General features: G+C 39.8%; 1 protein-coding gene across 2 annotated transcripts in view; it reads left to right on the top strand.

Moving 5' to 3' along the window:
- The window catches only part of LOC103182909 (diacylglycerol kinase beta), a 175,823-nt gene that overhangs the window by 45,471 nt on the left and 105,008 nt on the right, over positions 1-25,344 (top strand). Inside the window, exons 5-8 of one of the 2 annotated variants that reach the window (XM_042336191.1) lie at positions 100-265; positions 5,062-5,124; positions 5,882-6,133; positions 20,426-20,596. In XM_042336191.1, coding sequence (XP_042192125.1) covers positions 100-265; positions 5,062-5,124; positions 5,882-6,133; positions 20,426-20,596 — 652 coding nt within the window. The remainder of the gene's footprint in view (positions 1-99; positions 266-5,061; positions 5,125-5,881; positions 6,134-20,425; positions 20,597-25,344) is intronic. The other variant, XM_042336192.1, reaches the window with a different exon arrangement.

Here is a 25,344-nt window from a genome sequence, read left to right as displayed (position 1 = left end):
AATCTGTTTCACCCATGACCCAGGTTGAGTGAAGTTTGCTATTTAAACATGCGGTTGACCTCATTCTTTGCTTCAATATTGCTGTTTCTTTGTCTGCAGCCTATAGACTATGACGGCTTCAAATTGTTCATGAGAACGTACCTGGAGGTGGAGATCCTGGAAGAACTCTGCCAGCACCTGTTCATGTCTTTTAAAAGGAAGACTGTTCAGAATTCACCAGAGCCCCAGAGGCAAAGCTCAAGCACTTCACAGCTTAATCTGTTAGGTGAGTGGCAGAGCTAACGTCATTTCAGTGGTTAGGTTGAGTGATCTTTCCGATGCTTAGCCCCAAGTAGTCTGGGTGGCTGGAGATGGACATGGTCTATGAATTAACTGTTTATTAATACAGGGGATGGAGACCAAGTGATCTTAAAGTCCGTATAGGGACAGACCACACTAATAAGCTTAGAACATGTGCAGAGTCTAGGTTTGTGATTCAATTGTTTGCAACCAGACCAGGTGCTAACAGCACCCCTGAGCTACCAGTATCTGTTATGGGGACAATTTGTGATTGTTTATGAATAGTCCTTAGAAGACCACACTAGTTCAATAATCCTATTTGTCATCCACTGAAGCTTCAGAACAGTTGTTCTCTTGCATTTTGGCAGCTCAATTAAATGTTTGAGCTAGTGTGCGCAAACCTAAATTAAATATGAAGAGTGTTTTACCACTCCTGATTTGCATGTAAAACCAATCAATGTACTGTAACAAGTGGATGATGAAACTGTTGTCTCAATTTAGTTAAGATGCAAAGAAAGTTACACATTAATAAAATTGAATCATTAAATGCACTTTAATGAAAGCTCAGCAACAAAGCAGACGGTGTAAACAAGCTCTGCATATTCATATCTGTTTCCAACACTGAGCTCATTTTCCTGTTTCTAAATGTTAAATTGGCGGCAACTGGATTGTTCCCAGTGCTTATACGCAGGCTTGACGATTAATGATGACTATGTGCTAAGGTCAACTTCGCAAGAGTAAGCTTTGGTATTCTGGATGCATTTCATTTCAGAAACTAAAGAGTCTTGATGTGAAATTCATGAACTAAATATCGCATGCAGCCATCTCAAGAAAGACTTAAGTGGCTGCAGTTTTCTGATGATAATTACTGCCTTACTTCGCACTATTGCTCTCAGCGTTGGTTCTCATGCTCTTACTGTGCAGGAAATGTGCTGCAGATCGGACAGCAAATTAGAACACAGCTACTTGCTTCTTCCTTTTGATACCGTTCTCATTAAATAATATGTTTATGGGAGTTTCAGTGGATTTGTTTAGAGATTGATTATCAATGAGGAACACTTTAAAAAGTGTTGTTTCATTGATGACCATGCCATCAGACGCAGGCAGTTAAAGTTGTAGTGACTACAAATTATTCAATTTGCTTATGTTAATCTAGCGTTTCAAATCATTGAAAAGAGGGAAGGATGACTTGAGAAATAGTATTTACCAATTGTAGCAATTTACATCATGAGCACATCAACACCACATTTGGGGACGAGCAATATAGGATCTGTATTGCTGTAATATGTAATTAATGTACAATTTGAATAATCTATTCAGCACACAAATAGGAGTTGTTCGGGTCCATGAAAGAGGAGTTAATGTACCCAAGGACAGGTTGAACCTGTTCAGGTGGACTTTAAAGATCCCATGTTACCATTCGAGAAGAGAGATTCTCCCAGTGTTGTCACCTTGGGGTGTTCCTCCCGACGTGAAAGACACTTTATAAATGTAATTTTGTTGTTGCCATTGTCCTCACTCCATGTTTGTGGGATATTGAAGTGTGCAAATCAGCTGATGAGTTTGCCCACAAAACATGCAGTCGTTACACTTTATAATATGCCCTGTGAAGCACTTTGGGACTTTCAATTGGAAGGTACTATACTTCATGAAAGGATTATTACTATCATCATCTGAATTGCGTGATTAAATTGGAGACAAATTAGAGACAAAAGGTTATGAGGGGTGGGGAAAGTGAGAATGCCCCCCTCCCCCCATCCATCTGAATGTACCTTTCTTTTTTTCAACCAGATGGCATTTCTTTAGTGTAGGAGCTTTGTGGCTTTTATAAATGGAATATTTGAATCTATTTGATCATTTAAAGTAATAGCATTTGAATAGCAATTTTTTTTCCCTTGAAAGGATGAGAAGTAACAGTTGCGGCCCACATTTCTTGTGGTTAAATTAAATCCTGCAGGCCACATCCATGGCTTTGCTCATTTGAAATCAATTTATCCCGTTCATATTCGCCCACAAATATACAGTCAATTCACTTTAAAGTCTATTCTGTGAAGCGCTTTGAGAAGTCGAGAAGACGTGAAAAGTGCTCTATCGAATGCAGGGATTATTATTATTATCATGAGGACATATTAACGGTCACCGAAAAAAATCATCAAAATAAGAAAAATATCAAAAAGTATTTGAGCAGATAGCCTACAAAGTGGCCACAAACGGATCTCCGTGGTAACTGGTTAGGGAGTCGGGGCATTCCATTTCAATTAAAATACCAATGCACTCTCAATGGTGAGCTGGGCCATTTAATTCCAGGAACTCACTGCACTGCTCTGCTCACTTGAAATTTATAGGATCATAATCAACGTTTTTGTGGCCCTGAAGTCAAACGGTTTCATAAAACCAGTGGGCGTCCTTCCGACTTGAAAAGCACACTACAAATGTAATTTGATGCTGTTGTTATTGAAGTAGAAAGCATCAGTGCATCTCGGAGGAAACTCAATGCATACATGAGGGAGAAGGGAATAGAACGCTGTGGGAGAGGGGATTAGGAGAGTAGGGGGCTCGTAGGGTATATAAACACCAGCATGGATTAGTTGAATCGAACGGCTGGTTTCGGTGCTGTACAGACTGTGTAAACTTTGAACAACTTTTTATTTGCTCCGAGGCAAAGTGGTGAAAACGATTTATGTAAACAAATATCTTTTCTGTTTAACAGCTGATTCAGGTGATATGCTTTTCACAGTGTACAATGCAAACCTTACCTAAATAAAATAGTATTGCAGGTTTGCATATGGTGACTTTCTGAACCATTAGGAATCTTTTATTTTAGCTCAACCTAACCACCCCATCGCATAGAGTGATGCAGCATAAAAACGGACCCAGTAGTCTGTTCCAATGCAAACCTCCAACCCTCCTTTTCCCCTCTCCCACACTCCTCTGTTCCGTTCTCCCTCATGCATGCATCAAGTGTATGAATGGGTTAGGCATATAAATGTAATTATCAGCAAGGCACAAACCAAATTCAGCAGCGAAACAGATCCATTACTGAGCAATCCCCATTCATCTTCTGATGCAGCTACAATCCCAGTATAGTTGGAAGGGTTCCACACTGCTTACACTGTGCTGTTTATTGGAAGTTCTAGGGACATTATTACACTAAATGCCTCGCTATCCAACTAGTAGTTGGCTGTGTCCCAAACAGTACAAGTTGGTATAATCCACATGTATTCTGGGTATTGGGAACTCCCTTTACAAATAAAACCTTTCTCAAGTGCTGAATTGTCTTTTTACAAAGATATGTTGAAGTTTTTTTTTTGAGGAGTGAAAGTTGACTTTGAAGCGGAAAGGCAATTCAATTTAGTCATTTACAGGGTTTTTTCCAATGAAATTCAAGCATGATCGCTAACAAATGTATTTCAGTAAGCCAAGGGGGAAGAGTAAATCTGTGGGACCTGTGTTTGATTTCAGTTAGGGCCAAAAGGAATAAATAATGATAATCCTTGCATTTGCTGAAGCCCTTTTCCCATTGGGAGGACGTCTCAAAGTGCTTCACAGCATTTATTGTGAGGTGGAGTGAATATGTGTAGGCAAATACGGCAGCCCATTTACAGCAATGGCCCACAAACAGCCATAAAGTGAATCACCAATTTAATCTGGGACATTCTTGGTCATAGAGGATGTGAGACCACGAAAAGTCTACAATACAACACACATTATATAGCACCTTTCCTATCGGGAAAATGTCCCAAGTTGCTTAACAATAATGGCTCAGCAGCCAAGCTGGAGTGGGAGCTGAGTGGTGTGAGGAAGAGAAAGATGACTGAAAGAAGTAGGTCTTGGGGAGATACGTAGATCCTGAGTTCTGTTTTTATTGTGCCAATGTCCATTTAAACTTCCCATGACCAGTCATTATTATTGTAACATCTGTCATTGCCTTTAAGTAACTGAACCGAAGGCTTCATAGAGTTTTATTTATACTTGTGCATACTCAGACTGTGTAATTAATGTATTTCCTTTGTGTGCAATCCTGCCCTTTTATAGAAAACCCAACATAAAATCTATAAAACCTAATAAAAATGCTGGGACGGCATCTAAAAATACTTTTATGAGTTAGGAATATATTTTACAATTGAGCTGCTGCTGACAGGAGTTTAGGCCAATAAATAAGTCATAATTGTTAGATAAACAGAGTGCTATAATAAACATTCATGTCTCCAAAAAATCCATCTTTTTATGGTAACATTTGGAGAGGTTTAACATCTGATGCAAAACGGATGGTTGTGTTTCTAGTTGAACATTTCAGTTTTAATTTTTATAACCTGATTTAGACTCTGATTTCTTTGTATTTTAAAACCGAGGAATTCAATAGATGTGTGTTATGTCAGGATTCTAATAGAGATGTTCATTGTACATTATTACCCATGGAAATTGCTCTCCTCTGATGCATCGATTCCGATTTAAGTAATTTGTTGGGTTTGTTATGGTGATTAATGCTGTAGGTTATTAAATAGAAAGAAAAGAGTTGGTTACATCTTTGCTTAGACTTGCATTATAATAAAAGAGAGGTCCAGTGACTGACCATTCCAATTGATTTACCAATTAATTACTTTCTCTCTTAGCTGAAAATTGTGAGCCTAGATTCAAAATTTGTTCAGTTCTTGTGTTTACCTTTTTTTGCTTCCTTCCAATCTCTTTCCTTCCAAGGTTTATGCTCTCTAAGTAAACTAATCGTGAAAATCCAAGAGCATCCTATAACTGAATGAAATTGCTTTTAATTATTTGTTATAGAGTCAAAAACTATAGATGCTGGCATCTCCTTTCAGACAGAAGTAGCATGTGCTCCTATCACAGGTACATCAGCCTTTCTATTAAACCTTACTGTTTCATGATTAACTTTGCAGGTTTGGCTTAGGCTCTGTCTCCAGAGAAGTGTGCTCTGAGATGTACCACAAATCTTCAGGCACTAATCCTAATTTGCAAACTCGACACAATTTTCCTGTGCATTAGTGCATAATCTTTTAATGAACATAATGTAAATTGTTCTCCCTTCCATATATTTCAAATGTATCCCTGTGTTGTGTTTTACTCGATTGACCTGAGTCTAATCTAATAAATACACATGCTGCTATGACACATTTAACTGTTTTGTTGTTGGATAATTGACATGTTCAACATAGTTTGTGCTTATAGTGTGGTAATAACAGAATTCTACATTGAAAATTATATTAAAGGAAACAGTATTGAAAATTGCTCAAATCCTAACAAACCATAAAAATGTTTCACTAAATTGTTTTTAGAGATGTAGAACGGGCTTTTGTAACTCAACCTAGTTTCGTTTTGACATGCCTGAGCAGGTCTGTCCCAATTATTTTACATTTAAATTGAATTGGCAATCCACACAAGATGCCATTGCAGTGAATTGGAGCTCTATTTATATAGTGCTTCGGTATTAAATTTTTAATTAGAAATTTTTATTCCTAGAAATGTATGTTTACAGCTAAATCTAATCTGCGATAAGAAATGTTCCTCAGGTATAAAGTCACATGTTGTTTTGCTGCCATATTTTTCATCCACTTGATGAGTTTTCTGTTTCTTTAATACAATGCAGGAATGAATGGCAAAAGTATCCTGAATACGATGACCAGGCACACACCAGATGTCAGGAATTCCCAGCTTAATCTCTCCGAGCATCAGTTCACCACTTCAGCTCCTGTTGCATCAGCAGCAGCCACAGCGACCTGCTCTCCTGGTTCCTCCAGGTCTTCCTCCCAGAGGTCCACTGCCGGTACACCCTCAGCTCACAACTCCTCTGGCTCCTCCAAGATCTCCTCCGCCTCACTGCTAAACCCCCAGTCGCCAGGTACTGGTTTGACCTCATCTCACTCTTTCCTATGTCTTCTACTGCTGCTAATGTTCAAGCGCTATGCACAAAGGGTGCTATATAAATGCAAGTTGTTGTTGTAATGTATTCAGAAGAGCTGATGCTAACTCATCGATCTTCTATTCACTTTAGATGCTTTTATATGTTTTTAGTATTACAAAACAGAACTGTCTTTTAAATTGGATGGAGTGGATCTTTCTATTCTGCTACAGCGAACTGGGGGCACCCAGCTTCAGTATTGAGCAGACTTCAATTTAGGGATTGACTGGTCAGCTGCTCTACATTTTGATCAGAAATAAGTGGTCCATCTGGTTTGGCTCAGCTGGTAGCAGTCTTGCCTCTTGGTTAGAAGGGAATGGGTTCAAAAGCCACATTGGAAAATCAGAATCTTGGCAGACATTTTAGTGCAGTATTTGTTAGAGGAGTCATCCTTCAGATGATACTTTAAATTGAAGCCCCTTCATTCTATTCAGATGAACATTGAAGGTCCCATGTTTCTTTTTTTCTCTCTCGGCAAAGAAATGTACAATATTTGTATTTAATATGCTTCCCTTGTGCTTGATTGGCCATAATGAAAAAGGTGTTGAATGTCTCATTGATTACATAACACTCAATGGATTACACTGTCTGGAGCACTCAAACATTTCAATGTAATAAGCATTGTATTGAACATTCCTAAAGATGAAAATCAGAAGTAGAAATACGTGGTCTATAGAGGGAAGTCAAATGAAGCCAGAATTGAAGCTCACTTTCCTAGATTATCATCTACATTATACAATGTATTATATATTATTTCAGCCTCTGTGCCCCTACCCTTTGGAACTCCATCACACAATCCCTTCGCCTTGCTCTCTCCGTTGCCTCCTTCAAGGCACGAGTCGAGACCCTCATTTTGTCCATGTCTTCAACCGCCCTCCTACCCTTCTGCCCTCCCTCATCTCAACCCTGCCCCCCCAAGCTCAGGTCCTAATCCCCAACTGTTCAGCTCATTGTGACATCCTCCCAATGTGAAAGGTGCTTCACAAATGTAATTTTGCTGGTTGTTATTGTATATTATGTTCTGTCAGCAGTTAGTTCCATGAAAAGGTGTCAAGAAATGCAGGCTGAGATACCGTTGATAGTAAACTTATTTATTTGCAGACTTGTTGAGCAAAAGATAGTAAAACTATTTATTCCAATGGATTTTCCAAATCTGGGCTATTGATATATAAGCAAGAGTAAGCACCGTAAGCCTTTCATTCAGAAACTTCTCTTTCATAATTCCTGGACCACATTCCCCAATAGCTACAGTAATTAATATCAATGGCAAGCTATGCGGTTTTAGCTGGTTAGACTGCAGCAGTACCTCAATGCACACTCTGGGGTCCCCAAGCCTTGGCTCTTGCCAACATGTGCCTTAATACTTTCCAGAATTGGGTAAGCCAGATACTTCCCTCCAGGGAGAGAGTGCAAATTCCATTCCAACAATCTATCTCTGGGATTTCCACGTGCCGGTGGGATACACGGAAATTTCAGCTTGGTTTGGATACACTTGAGCATGGTGATGGATTTCCTCATGTGTCAGATACCCGGCTGACCAAAAAGAAAACCTGGAGTAAATCCATGTTTCATTTCATGAGATATTCAGAAAAATCTACCTAAAGACAAGTCTAATCCGTGTTGGCAATTTTACTTGTGAATTACAGCATTGCAAGTATCCCAGTGAACGTAGAAAACATGAGAACATATTTACATATTGTGTTATTGAAAACAACTGATGTATGATAACCTGATTGTTGTTTGATTCTTCAAACCAGACCACGACGATGCAGAGGTTTCCGTTTTGTAGTGGGAGCAAGTTATTTAAGTGACTGACTTTTCCCTTTGCAAATCAGACTTGTAATCATTAGGCTTGGTCTCCATTCATGTTCCTGTCTTAAGTGGGAGGTGAGGTTTTGAGGTTTGAGGCAATTAAATGACTTCTCTGAAAATGTTACAATAGCAATAAATGTTCCTGCTACCAGGATACCAAAGGGAAATGAAAAGGCAGTTAATAAAACAAAGATGACCACAAGAATGTGAGGCATACTAATGGAATATTTTTGTACGATAAGTCTTTGATGAAGCTGCAAAATATTTAGTTGGATAAGGGCTTTGCATGACACTTGATAAAATACAGTGATTGTTTTTCTAAAGAACTGATAGCATTGTGACTGATTGGTCACAGAATACAACAAAGAAGGGGATTTATTCTGACTGAGAAGCAGTATGCAGCTATAAATTATGAGTCTTGTGTTCGGTGTACATAGAAATGAAGAGCTGTAGGCTGAGCTTAACATTAAGCAAACGTTCTTTTCTTCTTCGTATGGGTTTCTTCTAAGTACTCATTCTAATTTGCTGCTAAATCGCTTGAATTAAACAGCCCTGCATTCATGTTCAATCTCTGAGAACAGAACAAAAAAAAACTCCTAAAAAAACAGAGCTGAAAATTAATACTCCAGAGAGGATAATTTTACAGACGTTCTGCATAGAGGGAGTACGCCTTGAAAGGGGGTAAAATAAAGGCTGGAAAATAAAGAAAAACACACAGTACTATAACTGGAACAAGCAACCTCTGCTTATACTTTAGATCTCGCTCCCTCTCTTTTGCTGTACATTTTATAGAATGAGAATTGTACATTGAGAATAAAGACATTGGCTGGTTAGGAGTGCCCAACAAAGCAGAAGCACAATCCTGGACCGTAGTTGAGTATACAACAAACCATTCGCTCTGTTTTTTAACAGATGTTACGGCTTATGTACATTCATGTGATCTGTAAATGTACACTTGCATGAATGATTTATAGCCAGAAACAGCTTGATCGTGGTGGATTGATCAAAACTGATGCTTAAAGCCCAAAACCTATGTGTTTCTAATTCGCAAAGACAAAAGCTGGCAACACTATCTAACCTGTTGTGGCCACATCACAGATGAATATTAATATATCTCCTTGTTAGGCTGCACTGTATTCTCAGCAGGACTTATTCTGTGGGGATGTTATTAAGAAAGCATCACCGACAGCTTGTGGCTGTTCCAGAAATTGCATAATTGTCCAAGTGTGGAGCCATAGGACCTTTTAGGATGAATTTATTCTTTCCCAGCGCCAAAGTGCTGCTCCTGCAAAAAGTGATGCTACTTTTAATTAAGAGCTGCCAAACATTAATTTTCTCACCAGTTTTGTCTTCCATAAACATCTTAATTAAAATCTCAGCATGCACGTTGAAGCCATAAGTGTGTTTCTGATGTACACACTGACGTGATCTCACATTCAGACAGAAGGAAGCGGGGGAGGCTTTGTTAAGTCACAACATCCCATCTGCCCACAACTCAAGGTCACAGTAAAAGATGCCTTGTATAAGAGATCTTTCTTAGTTATCATTGGGGTTTGGAAGCACCTGCTGAATATCAGTCAGATCCTTATTCAATTTGAACAGAAGTGATAGGGGGAATTGGGTTATCTCAGAGGGGGAAGCGGGGAGAAGATTCCTGTGCCAATAAGAACTAATTACCAGAGTACAGTGAATGACTGAAAAAAGGTGGATGACTAAAGCTTGGTTGGAGGAGTAAGAAGTTTGGTATTTAATTGGTGACTCACCCAGAATCGTCTTCATTTAGATGACCTGAGACTACTTACATTTTGGAGTTTTGCTGTGATTTTAAGGAGTTGTGGTCACATCTTGGTTCAGTTGGTAATACGCCTGCTTTCTGGGTCAGAAGGTTGTGGGTTCAAGTCCCATGTCAAGATTTGTGCTCGCAGCCAAACATTTTATATCTGTATTTCATACCCCAAACAACTTAAAGTGAACAAGTTCTTCTTCCTGCTGGGGTGAAGTGAATTGTAAATGGGATATATAGGCTGTTAAAGTTATTCTAGTTTTTGTAATTGTTTTAAAGTGCTTCATTGCTGGAATAAGTAACTGAGAATTGATTAAACAACCAGGTGGAGCTGAAGACTTTAAATAGAAAGTCATACTTAAATGTAAATGTAAGAGGGAAAACTGGCTTCCAAATTAAGCCTGAATTGAAGAATTTTCCACAATTCTACACCAAGTTAAATTTTATGACTGTGTGGTCGTGCTAAGTGGAATTTCGGGCACGTGGAATCTTCTGCCGCTGTGTTACAAGTTTGTAATTGTAACGTGCATGTTCATTGAAAAATTGCCTACCTTTGTTTAGATGATGGAAATTAAAGATTTTGATTGTTCTAAGATAAGGAATTCAAGAGGCCATACTAATAAACCCATATCGAACTATATGTAAATTGAAAGGAGACGAAGTGGTGAAGGTGGAGTCACGAAAAAATGAGAATGAGCTTGGTCAAGAAAAGAAAATAGATAAGAAATAAACCTCTCCAAAAGAAAGAAAGATTACAGTAAACTGATAACTCATCACTCCAATGGAAAAGGGGTCGGTGACAAGTTATCCGGAGTGGCGAGTTCGGCATTTGTGTAGATACATATGTAAATGCGGTTGGGATATTGACAGCATGATGACTTAAGTAGTAGTGACACATTAAGACAGGGTCGAGTTATTAGGAGTTTACTGTATTTTAAATGCAGAAAGAGAAAGACTTAGAAGTGGAGGCAATTAAGACCCAGGATGTTTAACTTAGTATAAATCTTTGCTCCAATAATAATTTTTGCAGCACTATGAAGAGTAATTGTGATACTTAAGGTGGACATATTGCGATCATTCAGAAGATGTTTCTTTATTTTTGTGTCTTGTATTTTCTATGAGGTTTGTGAGATATTTGCTCATCTACAAATTACAATTTTTACAATTTTCTTTGAAACTTTAATTCAGCTTTATTACCCATGAAAATGGCTTTGCCAAGAACCAGATGTTTCATTAAACTTTACTAATCCATCGCTGTTATATTCAACTACCATTGATTACTTTAGTTCTGAATAAATCCGCAGAGCAAGCACACACATCTGCTCACTATTTGTGGTTCATTAATCAATCCCAATGCAATAGCAGATACAATGCTAAAGAAAATCCTGTGCGTAACAATAACTCCCAAGAAAAAAATCCTGGTGCAGTGTTTCTAAAACTGAAAATGATTTGGTGGGAGGAATGTTTGCAAAATTATGATTCATGCATTTTTGTGGCACCATTGAACATGCCCATCTGTGTGGTTAACTGTCTGATTCACAACCACCTGTTCATAGGTGCAGACATGTTTCTCACTCTGTCAAGGTGCATCATCATTAAAATCATAAACATTTCAGCACAGAAAGTGGACCATTCAGCCTACGCCACAGCAACTCCATTTACCCCCAATCCATTTCCCTGCTAACGGGACCGAATAAATGAGCTGGATCCCAACAGGTTTTATATTTTATGTCAAAATCCATTTAGTCCCATCCCAAAGTCTGTAGGTCATTATAAATATGGATAAAGGTTCCATCTGCACCCTTAGTTTCACCTTGTATGCTCATATCTCATTAAAACAAGCTATATTTGTTGGCTACGAAAACAATTTGTATCATTAAACCTTCTGTAGGTCCTTTAAAAGTGATTCACTTTATTATACTCAATGCTTTCTTTGCTTCTCCAGTTAAATCCATGATTCTACCCGTGTGCTGGAGGAAAGTGCCTTCAAATGTGTGCAGTTCTGATCATATGTGTTTTATTACACTTGTTATAAATTATTGATCAGTCTTCCTTTGTGTCGTGGATGTTTACCTCAGTTACATTTCTGGGCAGTTCAAAATGAGGGGAACTTCATCTATTCAACAGTTTTCCTCAAATTTCTGATGTTTACCAAAGTTTGACCCAGTGTGTTTCAATGCAATGGGTTAAAATTGGCAAAGATTTCATTGGGAAAGTGAAGAAGCAGTGAATATACTACCACCTCTTCATTCAGTATTTGGATTATTGCTTAAGCTTCTTGATGTGAAGGTGTGTCTCCTCATCAAATTCTACATTAGGTGAAGAGCAAGAAGGAAGTTTCTTCCAATGTCCTGGCCAACAATCCCCCAAATAAAAAGTGGTCACTTTCTCCATGGTTGTTTGTGGGACACTGCTGTGTGCAATTGTTCTGCCGTGTTTGCCCACAAATACCCAGTCCATCCATTTCACAATAAATCATATGAAGGACTTTGTGGCTGTAAGTGGGACATTGCTGTATGCTAATTTACGGCCTTATTCAGCTACAAAATACACAGTCACTACACTTTGCAGGAAATCCTGTGAAGCACTTTGAAATGGGCTCTGACATGGAAGCTGCTCCATTAAATGTAAAGATTATTATTGCAAAAACATGGCAGAAATAATTCATCATCTGATATCCCGACAGATATTGTATGATCAATACGTTACCTGATTTGAACCTTAATACAAGTTTGGGAAGTATGAATAGTAGCTACCTATTTCAATTGTGTTTTTACTGCAATTAAACATTACAAATTCATTAGATTTGTCTTGCTTTTTGGGTTCAAATGATAGCATACACAATCTTCAGGATTTGGAGTTTTAATTGATTTTCTGGTGAGAGAATGACATTGTTTGAGCTTCCTCAGGCACCGATTAGCAAATTTAAATCCGTTCATAAAACAAACCCTTTTCCCCCCGCATTATATCAGTGTATTTGTCTTGGACTATCAATTCATTTATTTTTGTAGCCTACATCACCTAAAGTATTTCACAAATATCAAAATTGTTTTGTGAAACTTTGAGGTTAAGCATTGCATTAAAGAAAGGATTTGGGATAATGAACAAAATATATTAGCATTAAAAAAAGAAATTGACTTGCTGGCTGATTATACAACACTTCTTTTAGTCATAAACAGGAATAATTTGTGGGAATGAATCAATTAAGCCATTCCGTCTAAGACTGAAATGCAAAACAAATGACCGTGAAATCCACCAGACCAGCTTATTGTTAATGTTAAAATCAGTCTCCACTGGAATAGTTATTTCCATTCAACTTGGTGCTTACTATATTTTTGTTTGTGTTGAGATTTTAGTCCTCGAGGTTGTGTTACAGCGAATGGAAATCTGGTCAGTGATGAGTGGGAAATGGAGCCCTGTGTAATTGCAACTCCCTATTTGTCCGAAGTTTTGATCATAATCCCCCACCCCTTTCGGCTGCCAACCCTAACTTTGGGTCAGTGTCGAAAGTGACCATTGAATACAAATCAGTTTCCATGTTTATATTATATTGTTTTACTTTAATGTCAAATACTCCTGGGGCTGCCAAGCTTCATCACAAAGGAGTTGCTCAGGAGTGGTAGTACATGCATATGTGACTTTTTTAATAACTCTTTGGATTTGATATAGGGTCTCACCACGTCATTGAGACGTCTCAAAGCGCTTCACAGATATATTGCAAAGTGGATTGACTGTATTTTGTGGGCGAAACGTGGCTGCTAATTGGGATTGCAGTGTCCCACAAACAGTCGTGGATTGAGTGACCTTTTTTTTGAGGGGTTATTACCTCCGGAAAGCAATCCGCCAATCAACTTACAACCAGGTTCCTACTTACTGTTAGATAAATAGAAATGTGTTGAGTAAGAAAACTTGCCGAATCCGTGTCCTCTCACTTGTTTGATATTGTAATAATAAAGTGTTGGAATGAACAACAGGCAAGACTGGTGGAGGAAGTGTGACTAAGGGATTCAATTGGCAGTGGGTGTCGATGTATGTCAACTTCTCCCAGGTTGTTACGAACATCCTCTTGAATTGCATTCTAACCCACTTCTGCAGACTACAGCTGCACAACAAAAAAAGCGTGCCAGTCATGTTTTAATGGTGGGAGGCTGCAAACTGTTATTTTTTTTCATTTAAATTCTACCTCTTTTGGGTCTTCGAATAGTCATTAACTCACATAGATGCCTAATGTGTACCCAAAATTAATGGTTTCCAAAATAGCTCCCTTTCAAGCATGACTCATGATTTGCACTGAATTCAAAATGGCAAAAAAGAAAAAGTGTCGAGATGCTGAAAGTCTCGTTTTAATTCCCATCCACTTTTTTCAACAAAAGATATTATCAGATGAAAAATTATTGGGAGCAATTCAACACAAATTAGAATTTAATAATCCTTACATTTGATATAAATCCCATTGGAGCAAAGTTCCTCATAGGCAGGGGTGAAGTATCTCAAGTTTTCAGAAGGAGTCTGAGCGGAGGGAGCGGACAGGTATGTATGGAGTTAGCAGGTCACAGAGGAAGGGAGAAGTAGGGCCGTGGAGGGCTTTGAAGGCGAGGATGGGGATTTTGAACTCTAAGGAATTGCACTGTGCATTATAAGTGAACCAGGAAAGGAATGCATCTCGAAACCAGGACTCGGTATTTCAAATCATTTACTGAGGATTATCACTAATGTTTACTTTTGGGTACAAAACTGAGTGATCATGGGACAATGAAGACAATTTGTCAGTGCAACAGAACTGAAATAACCTGCATGTTTGAAGCTAATCATTATGATGACAACATCAACTCACGTCAAATCAACTCCTGCACAGTGTCAAACAAACTCCTGTACTCCTTTTATACAAGTATAGATGGTTTAAGCACTCCTTAATTTCCCTGCGTGGTTTTCATTTCTCCCTCATCTCTAATTACTATCATTTCTTTGCTCTTTTTATCGTGTTTGTTGCAAACAATAGCATGTGTGGGAGAGTGAAAGGCATAAATTATTGTGATCATACGCTTCGTTGAATGGTTTGTTCTCAAGTTGTAGCATGGAACATGCAATCTTTTGTTCCACAGTTTAAAATTGAATTTTACAACCTGTTTTATGCAGAGGGTAGCCAAAGGTTGGTCTGGGTTACTAGGAAACATGGTTCAGATCAGTACACTGGACTCATTTAAGAAACATTCTTAATGCCACGTGGGAGACATGGTATTATTGTTATAATAATAAAATAATCCTTACATTTGATATAGTCCCCTTCACTTCAAGAGGATATCTCAAAACATTTCATAGGATTTACTGTAATGTGTATGTAGTGACTGTGTATTTGTAGGCAAACAAACATATCCTGGAAGGATAAGGCCAAATGTACCTTCTTCCTTTCTACTCTTGTGATCACGCACAATTTACCACGATTTGAGGATTGACCTCTGCTACTTGGCTGGAATGAATTTGCAGGTAGTGTACATTGCAACCATCTGTATTGGTTCTAACATCTAAATGTTACTGCAGTCGTTCAGCACGAAATAGCTTGTTTGACTGCGGCAGGAACTCACTAGGCAGACAGACGTCCACGAAGCCAGCACAGCAGGTGTTGTGTGGCACGCTGGTGCTATTGTACTTGTCCTGTGGTTTTTGAGCTGCTGATAGGATCTGCACTGCAGGTGGGGAGAGCTTTAAATGCTGGGGCTGTGGGCGTGTTCAAAATAATGCAAATCATTCAACATAATCTGTGGTCCCCATTAAAGTCAGCGTTGATGCTTGCTTTAAGGTTCAGTAACAAGCAACTTGTTAGTATTTTTGCTCACTTCTTTCCTAGAAATGTAGCAACTAATTGAATTTGTGTTGGTTATATGCATGTCTGCACAGGGAGCCACTTTGCCTTTTAAACTATCTCTTTCATGGACTACAAAGGGCACTGTCTGCTCTTGTCTATTCTCCTCCCATTCCTGGAAGATCTCTGCAGAAATATAAGGGAACTATATCCATGGTGAAACACCCTGGAGCATTCCCATCTTATGATGGTGACAGTTGTAGCCACAGCAAATCAATTATCAGCTCATTCCTTCAGTCCATCGGCCTACACTGCAGCAGCCTCCACACGCAGATGCTTCTTCAATCCGTTTCCCAAGCCACAATTAAGCACGTTTTATCTATGATTTTGAAGAGTTCAGACCAGATATAACTGTGGGACGTAAAATTCACAGAAATTTGTGTGACACTTGGGATACGGGTTTTCGGAAGCTTTCCTGGTACTTAATGCATCTCCACCTGCTTTACCTCATTTATTTTTTATCCACTTCAAAGATTAGCCATCCTAGTGAGTCTTAATGTTTTCATAAACTCAGATGGTGTCCTTGTCTCTTTAATTCTTAACTTCACGGAGCAATGATAAATGTAACTCCATTTAAGTCCATTCTATTTCAGGTATCCACTTTAAGCAATTAGTTTGTCTTTTAAATTGAAGAGATTTTCTGTAATCGTGTACAGCGGAGTGCTTTAGAGTAATAGCCATTATTAGATATCCCGCAGAGACCTTCATCTTTTGATTGAGGCAAATTGAAATGGAGCCTATTTGTTTCTGGTAGTTAAAACAGGTGTTTGCATCCTTGTGCCTTTTTCGTACGATGGGAGTTTGTCTCAAACCCCTTCACAGGATTTACTGCAAAGTGCAGTGACTGTGTATGTATTCTGTAGGTGAACTCTGCAGCCAATTTATGCACAGCAATGTCCCAAAAACAGTCATGAAATGAATAACCAATTTTATTTGGAGATTAGATAATTATTTGGTGGGGGGACAAGTTTGCAGGGCTATGGGGAGAGAGCAGGGGAGTGTGATTGATTTGGATAGCTCTTTTCAAAGAGCCGGCACAGACACAATGGGACAAATGGCCTCCTTCTGTGTTGTATAATTCTATGATTCAATGATTGTTGACCAGAACACCGGGAGAAACTCCCTACTCTTTTCAAATAATGCTGTGGTATCTCTAATGTCCAGCTGAACGTGCAGACGAGACCTCAATTTAATGTCTCATTCAAAGGACGGCAATTCCAACAATACAACATTCCCCAAGCTTGAACCTGTGGAGCTTCAAACCACAACTTTCTGGGTTCACACACAAGGGAGAGTGCTACCAGACTGCCCCACTGATTTGGTTAGATGTTAAAGATGCCATTCCATTGTTTCGTAGCAAGAGATGTCTCAGAGGGGATCTTATGGAGATGCACAAGATTTTGAATGGGATTGAGAAAGGAAACCCAGATCAATACTTCCAGTTAGACCGACGCTAAAGAACAAGAGGCAGAAGTTCAGGGTTGCAAAAGGGCAGACACCAGAAAGTATTTCTTAGCACAGAAGGCAATTAATGATCAACCCACAAATCTTAGGGTCTTCTGCAACTGAAGATTGCATCTGGCCTTAAAAGCAAAGGCAGTGCCATAGAAATAAATGAGGGGAAGGATTTATCACATTGTTTTCTTTTGCTCGGGCATATACATCTACAGTGTGTTCTTTTTTTAAAAAGAATAATAAACGAATAAATAACGATAGGAACATGATAGGAGATTGCAGATAATAAAAAATAGCTGGTTGCTGTGAAGATCTTTTGTGACTTGTGGCAGCACGTGGCTGATTAATGGATTGTGACCACAGAAAGCCAACTGGTTTTCATAACACACTCCTCCAGCAATACCACAAAGGCTTCACTTAATCGAAAAAAAGTCACAATCATAAATGCCATGTACTGTTATCTTAGTGCAGAGTGTGTTTGAATACTTTCACTGTGCACAGTATGGCATCGAGCACAATTGTGCATATTTTTATAATGTTTTGACAGCAGCTTGGGACGTCCTCACAATGTGAAAGGTACTATACAATGTCATTTTGTTGTTGTAATTTTATTGTTGTTTTAGAGTTAAATCCGTATATATTGTGGAGTCCTGTAGCTCAGTGGTTAGAACACTCACCTCGCAAGCGAGAGACCTGGGCTCTATTCCTGGCAGGGCGAAATGTTTCCTTACTCCACACGCCTGCTTACCTAGCAATAAGCACGAACCCGATTGTTAGTCAATTGACGGATCGCTTTTCCGGGGATGATAATCCCTCAAAATAAAAATAATAATTTGGTCACTCAATCCACGACTGTTAGTGGTACACTGCTGTGCGCAATTGGGTGCTGCGTTTCGCCCACAAAATATACAGACAATTGACTTTACAGTATATTCTGCGAAGCGTTTTGAGATGTCTAGAAGATGTGAAAAGCGCTACATCAAATGCAAGGCTTATTAGTATTATTATATAATAATATAAATCGATTGCTTTGTTGCAAAAACAAGCACAATGCCTTAGATCCTGCATTTGCCACCCTGATCTCAACACAGTAAGGCAGCTCAAAGCACCATGGTATGTTGTGCTAAGTCGGGTGCAACACGTTTAGTTGGGAAAGCCTTTTGGCTGAGTGGCACAGCTCCTGACTTTGGTAGATTTGAAATTAAAGCGTGTACTTGTGCCCCAGCTTATGTTCCCAACTTTATTTCTTCCAGGTGTCTTTAATGTCCTCAGCTTGTCAGCAACCAGTGTTTGTGGAAAAACAGTTTGCCTCTGTTCTCTGTCTGTCTATACTTTGTGTGTTCTATGGTAGTTTTGTTTTTAGCCTGTTTTAAAAAAAAATTGCTTAGTTCCAATTTGAGCCGTCCTCTTGGACATGTCACCAAATATACTGTTGGTCATGGAATTCAGTATTGCAATTCCTTTTGAAGCTGTTTGTCCATGATATAGGATTCTCCAGTGATCTAAGGAGGATATATGTCTTGGGTGTTCACCTCCCCGGTGGTCTAGGCAGTTCACAATTGTGGCTTCCTCTTCCTTGGTGGTCTGATTACTGCTGCTCTGATTACCCAATTCTAGATTTAGAGGATCTACATCTTTGGCTTCTCTCCTTCTCACTCCATTGCAACATGGCAGTGGCTCAGCAACTAACAATCAGCGATCGCTGGAATCATAAGCAGCAATCTTGTTGTGTAATATATAATCGTGCATCTGACGAGTGTGGTTTGAAGTCTGTGAGTATCTCCACAAGCTGCAGATCATCCAAATCTCTGCAACTCATGTCCTCTCCCGCACCAGGCTCCGTGACCCCATCACACCCACCCTCGCCTGGTTCCACTGGTTCCCCATCCTTCAGAGGATTGAGTTCAAAATTCTTGTCCTCACCTTAAAGGCCCTCCATGGCCTTGGCCCCTCCAACCTCACAGTCCTGCTAACCCCTTATCAACCTGTCCGCTCCCTTCGCTCAGCAGGCTCCAGCCTACTCCATGCCCCCGCCCAGCCCACCCCATCATTGGCAGTCGGGCCTTCAGCCTCTCTGCCCCCACCCTCTGGAACTCCATCCCACCTTCCCTTCACCTCGCTCCCTCCCTTGCCTCTTTCAAGGCACGCCTCAAGGCCCTCCTCTTCAACTGTGCCTTCGGCCACCCTCCTACCCCTTGTGCCCTCCACCCTCCCTGATCCCAAAATAGGATCAAAAAAATTCCTAAAAAAAATAGGAATAATAATTTGGTCACTCAATCCATGACTGCTTGTGGGACACCACTGTGCACAACTGGCTGCCGCATTTCATCCATAAATTATACAGTTAATTCACTTTGCAGGTGTATTCTGTGAAGCACTTTGAGACGTCTCGAATAAGGCGCTATATCAAGTGCAAGGATTATCAATATTATCACGTAGATATAACATCTCAAAGCCCTTCACAGGATATACTGTAAAGTGACTGTGTATTTTGTGGACGAACGCAGCAGCCAGTTGCACACAGCAGTGTCCCAACCCCTGGAGTACGTGATCAATTCTACTTGAGGGATTTATTGGCCAGGAGAAACTCCCTTCTCTTTTTGAATAGTGCTGTGGGGTATTTAACGTCCACCTCATTAGGTAAACAGGTACTCAGTTTAATGTCTCATCTGAAGAATGGCACCTCTAACAATACAACGTACCCCCAGCACTACATTGGAGTTTCAGCTCTTAGACGATGTGAGTTCAGTACCCATTGTGGGATTTGAACTCACAAACAGCTGACTCAGAAGCGAGAGTGCTACCACTGAGCCAAGCTGATTCTGTTTAAATTGGCATCTCTGAGGAACAACCATTTTCACACTGAATGTGTTCCTTGCAAAACAAGCAAACTGTGGAGAGAGACAGAAAGCAGATTGATTTTTCCAATCCATATCATACCTGAAGCAATTAATTTTACTAGCTGTATGATTCTTCATTTATTTATTGAAGTCAATAATCCTCTTCTGTAGTTTCTGCACATGGCTGTTTTTGATCTCTAAATGGTGCACGCATGGTTAAACACGGATGGGAATCAATAGATCGGACATTTCAACAACAGATTGTATTTAAACAGCGCCTCTCTTGTACATCTCGATTCTTGAAACATGTAACTGGTGGGCGCCAAGCAGGGATGTAAGAGATTGAAAAAAATGACCGAAGGCAGAGAGAGATGTAGCGAGTGAGACGAGGTGTATTTGGAAGATGGTTGCAAGCGTGCGCCACACTGTTTGTTGAAGTAAACCCGAACGGTTGAGATTGATGTTGTTATTCTCTTTCCCAGGAACAAAATGTCTAGAGAAGAAGATGAGCTTGGCGATGCGGAAAAATCCCAATCCACTAAAGACACCATCTCACGTACAGCCATCACAGATGCCACAAGTGGTTTACCTGAAGGATATTGTCTGTTATCTCTCTCTGTTGGAGAGAGGACGACCCGAAGACAAGCTGGAATGTAAGCTAATTGCTGTGGCTTTTATTGATCAGCTGCTGGGCACAATGTTGTAATCAGATTCTGGAAGAGTAGGTGCTTGGCAATGGTCCTTGCCTTATCATGTTTTCAAGATGTCTCAAACCGCTTCACAGAATATACTGTAAAGTGAATTGTCTTTTATCATATTAACATTTCATCAACTTCCTTTTCTGTACTGAACATTCATTCACTGCCATACAAAATTTACCAAAATTTGCAAAGACTACAGCACAGAAACTGGCCACTCGGCCCAATCAGTCCGTACCAATGTTTATGTTCCACAACTCTCCACCCCTTCCTTGCACAGACTGAAAAACGTTACCTGGAATTTCAGTTTGACAATGTAACAATTCAGTATTCGGAACAAATTTGATTTTAAGTTAGCAAGCCAGCGCCATTGTCTTCTCTGTTGTCTTGTCATTTTGTAACTTGAATAAGAGAAAACGAACTATTTACTAACTAAATTAGTTAAATTTAAACTAAATTAGGCAAATAGGATTGAGCACAGTTGCTGGTGGAGACTTTAAATATAGTCAGTTTAATATATAGTTTAAATATACCTGTGCTCAGCAATCCTACAAAATAAGAACATAGTGTTTCAACCCAGAATAAACATGTTTTAATGAGCGTTCTGTCTTTGCTAAATGAACAGGTAGTTCTTTAGCTCACATTTATGAACCATGATATAACAAGACTTCTTGTTTGTAGCAGCGATCAGAAGTATGTTTTACAGGTCTTCAACTCAAACCTATAGTGTCAGCCTCATAGTGCTCAGATGGTAGCACTCTGCACTCTCGCCTGTGAGTCAAAAGGTTGTGGGTTCAAGCCCCAGGTTGGGACTTGGAATCACATAGTCTAATGCAGTGCTGGGGCATGCTGCATTTGTCGGATGAGACATTAAAGACTTTAAAGATCCTATGGTACTATTTGAAAAGAGAAGGGAGTTTCTCCCGCTGTCCTGGCCAACATTCCTCCAAATAAAATTGGTCATTCACTTCATGGCTATTTAAATGTTTGTTTAATGTTTTTTTTAAAAAGAAAATAAAACCATAATATTAAAATGTCATGGTGACAAAGAGCAAAAGAGAAGACAGATTTGTATCTTAAACGTCTACCATTTTGGAGACTCAGGATTGTTTCATTAGCTTCGCAAAACATTCAAGGCTTGAAGAATGACCCTTTTGTTACTTTGAAACTAGTCCTGAATTCTATTTTGAAACTTAAGCACCTTTCAGTTTTAAAACCTACTCTTGGCAATAGAGTTTTGCATTGTAAATATTTTAAAAGGAGAGATTAATCTCACTCTACGTGTATGACCTTGTTGAGAGAACATGCCAGGTGCATAAGGAGGAAATGAAGATGACACATTGATCTGGTTTGGCAAAAGTACTGCAGTACGCAGCACGCAGCTAACCCACTGTGAACAAAGCAATTAAAACAGGTTATTGCATAAACAGGCACCAAAATGTACTGATGAATTAAGTTTGTCAGGATTAGGAAGTGCCAGATGTGACAATTCTTAAGGGGCTTGGGCATTAGAAATTTCTGATTTGCAAGCCAAAAAAATGCACAGCACCTTGGTGATCGTCAAGAGAATGGCATTTGATTTGATGGGGCTGGAGTTAGAAGCACCAGCTTCCTGTACAAGCAGACATTTGAGATGTTCCCATCATCATTAAACTTAATAAGGCTTTCATGCTTTGTACACTGTGTGGCTGGCGTCTACCCTAATGATTTCACCTGTCATTATTTCCACCGTTTTATCATCTCTTCTGCAGGAGATCTGGAGATCCATCTTCCAGCTTTTCTGTTTTTCTGAAAGAAAAGTGAGACATGGAAGTGACTGAATCATTGCTGAGGCAGAATGAGGAAGGTCTTCAGGTGCGATCTGAAGATGGGGAAGGAAGGGGCAAGGCAGAGGGATAGAGGAAGAGTGTTCCAGAGTTTCGGGGCTTAGTGGCTAAAAAGCATAGCCACCAATGGTGGAACGGAGGGCGTGATGGGCATGCAGGAGGTCAGAGCCTGTCGAGTGGAGGCAACGTGTTGTGGGTAAACAAGTCCAATCGATTTCAGGCAGGGAGGGTCCAGGGCATGAAGGGAATTAAAAACGACTGTGAGGATCTTGAAATCGATCTGTTCTGCGATCGAGAGCCAGTAGAGCCTGGCTAGGACTGCTGTAATGGGGGTATCGGGTTTAGTACAGATGAGTATGCGGGCAGCGGAGTTTGGGATCAGCTGGATTTTGTGGCTGTGGAGCTGGAGAGATGGCGAGGAGGGCATTCGAATAATCGAGGCGGGAGGTGATGACACTGGGGAGATCCTCCCTTGTCTTTTCAAATAGTGCAATAGGATCTTTAGTGTCCATCTGAACAAGCAGATTAAGTTTAATGTCTTATTTGAATTTCTGCACCCCCCAACTTGCAAGACATCTGAGCACTGCACTGGAGTGTCATCCAAGACACTGAATTTAGTTCTGATTTAGTTCTGATTTGGAGCTCGACCCCACACCCCTCTGGTGCAAAAGTAACAGAACAAAACAAAATTACATTTGTATAAGCGTCTTTCACTTTGGGAGGATGTCTCAACTGAGCCAGGCTGACACCTAAAAAATCATGTGTTTGGGCATATTTGTCTGTTATTAAGTTAACTGATTAGGAATCATTTTAAACTCCAGAAACGTTATAAAACCTGGAGAGGACATTAAGTCCTCTCCAGTGGACATTAAGTGGAGTCCTGTAGCTCAGTGGTTAGAGCACTCGCTTTGCAAGCGAGAGACCGAGTTTAATTCCAGGCAGGGCGAAACCTTGGGCAAGTCTCCTTACTCCACACACCTAATAATAATCCCTCCAAAACAAAAAAAACAATAATGAATTGGTTATTTTCAATCTACGACTGTTTGTGGGACACTGCTGTGCGCAATTGGCTGTCGCGTTCGCCCACAAATATACAGTCAATTCACTTTACAGTATAATCTGTGAAGCGCTTTGACATGTCGAGAAGACGTGAAAAACGCTATATCAAATGCAAGGATTATTATTATTTTATTAAAGTTTTAAAAACCCCATGTAAACCTGGTGGATGAGTGCTATCTAGTGGACATGTTGAGCAATTCATTTGTTATTAACCTGCTGTTATACCAATGGCCACGAGATGGTGATCCAACGCAGCTTAAATAACAATTCACAAATCTGTTTCATTACAGAAATATGTTATCTTGGGAAAAAAAGAGTGTAATTTAACTATAATATCGTTGCATGTCTAGAGGGGTGGGAGCATAATCTCGGAGTTAATATAGATTTGGCTGCTGCATACTTCAGTCAATGGATAGAACATGAGAAAACCTGATGAATGAGTGGAGATTTTTGCTGCTTATTGCTGGTTGACAATGAAAAAGTTCTGAGTTGGGAAAGTGGAGTGTTGTTCAGTCTATGATTGCTCAGTGAACTGAAGTTGCAGTTAGAACATCAAAAACAACAACAACTTGCACGCCCTCCTGACTCCGAGCTGAGGGAAGTGGGGAGGTGGGCCGTGAGTACGGTCGAAGAGAAAAGTTTTTGGGTGGGACTTGAAAGAGGGGGGAGAGGGGGCAAGGCGCAGGGATTGAGAATGTTCCAGAATTTGGGGGGATATTGGCTGAAAACGCGACCTCCGATGGTGGGGCGGAGAGTGTGAGGGACGAGCAAGGATTGCTGGGTGGTGGATTGGGGAGTGAGGAGGTCGGAGAGGTAGGGAGGTGCCAGGGAGTGAATGGATTTGAACACGATAGGTTGCAGTGTGTTTTTATGGATTGCAGAGGTTGAAGTGTGGTTGTGCATCCTGTCAAAAGCATTCGGGGTTTGCTTTCATCCCTAGGTCAGCTTCCTTCCAATTTGACCTAGGAACCTGAGATGATTTCTCAACTTGCAAGGCTGTAATTTAAATGAATGTTAGTGGTATTAGAGAGTATTCCTTTTTGTAATTTGATTAAAAATCGATAGGCTGTTTGTAACTCTGTCTAATGCTGTGTCAAATGAAGCAAACCATGTAATAACTTCCTCTGTGAATTTTGATTTATATTAATCCCTGCACAAACAGAGATCATGGATTCTTCAGTTTAGATTATTATGCACTCATTATTATTGATTACAGTGCAAGCAATAACCCTTTGTTCTGCGTTAAGTAGATAAACAGGTTGAATCTTCTGCTGGTTGACTTGGCTCAAGGATCTTTAATGTAAGTAGATCAATATAAGAATAATATAACAATCCTTGCATTTGATATAGCGCTTTTCACGTCTTCTAGACGTCTCAAATCGCTTCACAGAATAGACTGTAAAGTGAATTGACTGTATATTTATGGGCACCTGTTATGAAGATACTTGAGTACCGAATGCCTACAAGGCAACCACAAGCTAGACAGACTCTTAGTTAGAGTTGAGGTTCTGACTTAATATTTTTAGGTAGTTAGTAAGTACTCCAGATATACCTGAAAAATGGATGCTCTTTGTATAGATCACTGGTGAGGCCACATTTGGGAATATTGTGTGGCGTATCAGAGGGACGATCAACCATCAGCAAAGGATGAAAATGAACCGGGGACTTCGAGCTCTCTCTCAGTCGTAAGCTTTCCTATGAGGTGCTCCTCATAAAAAAAACAATAAAACTTGCATAAGTAGTATCAGTCAAGAACCATAACATTTGATGACTTACGTAAAATATCATATATGACTTAATCAATAATCGACACTGTGT

Source organism: Callorhinchus milii, unplaced genomic scaffold, assembly GCF_018977255.1.
Source record: "Callorhinchus milii isolate IMCB2004 unplaced genomic scaffold, IMCB_Cmil_1.0 Scaffold6, whole genome shotgun sequence".
In the NCBI taxonomy this organism is placed as follows: Eukaryota; Metazoa; Chordata; class Chondrichthyes; order Chimaeriformes; family Callorhinchidae; genus Callorhinchus; species Callorhinchus milii.
Note: the sequence above shows the minus strand (reverse complement) of the source record. Positions and strands in the feature narration are given on the sequence as shown.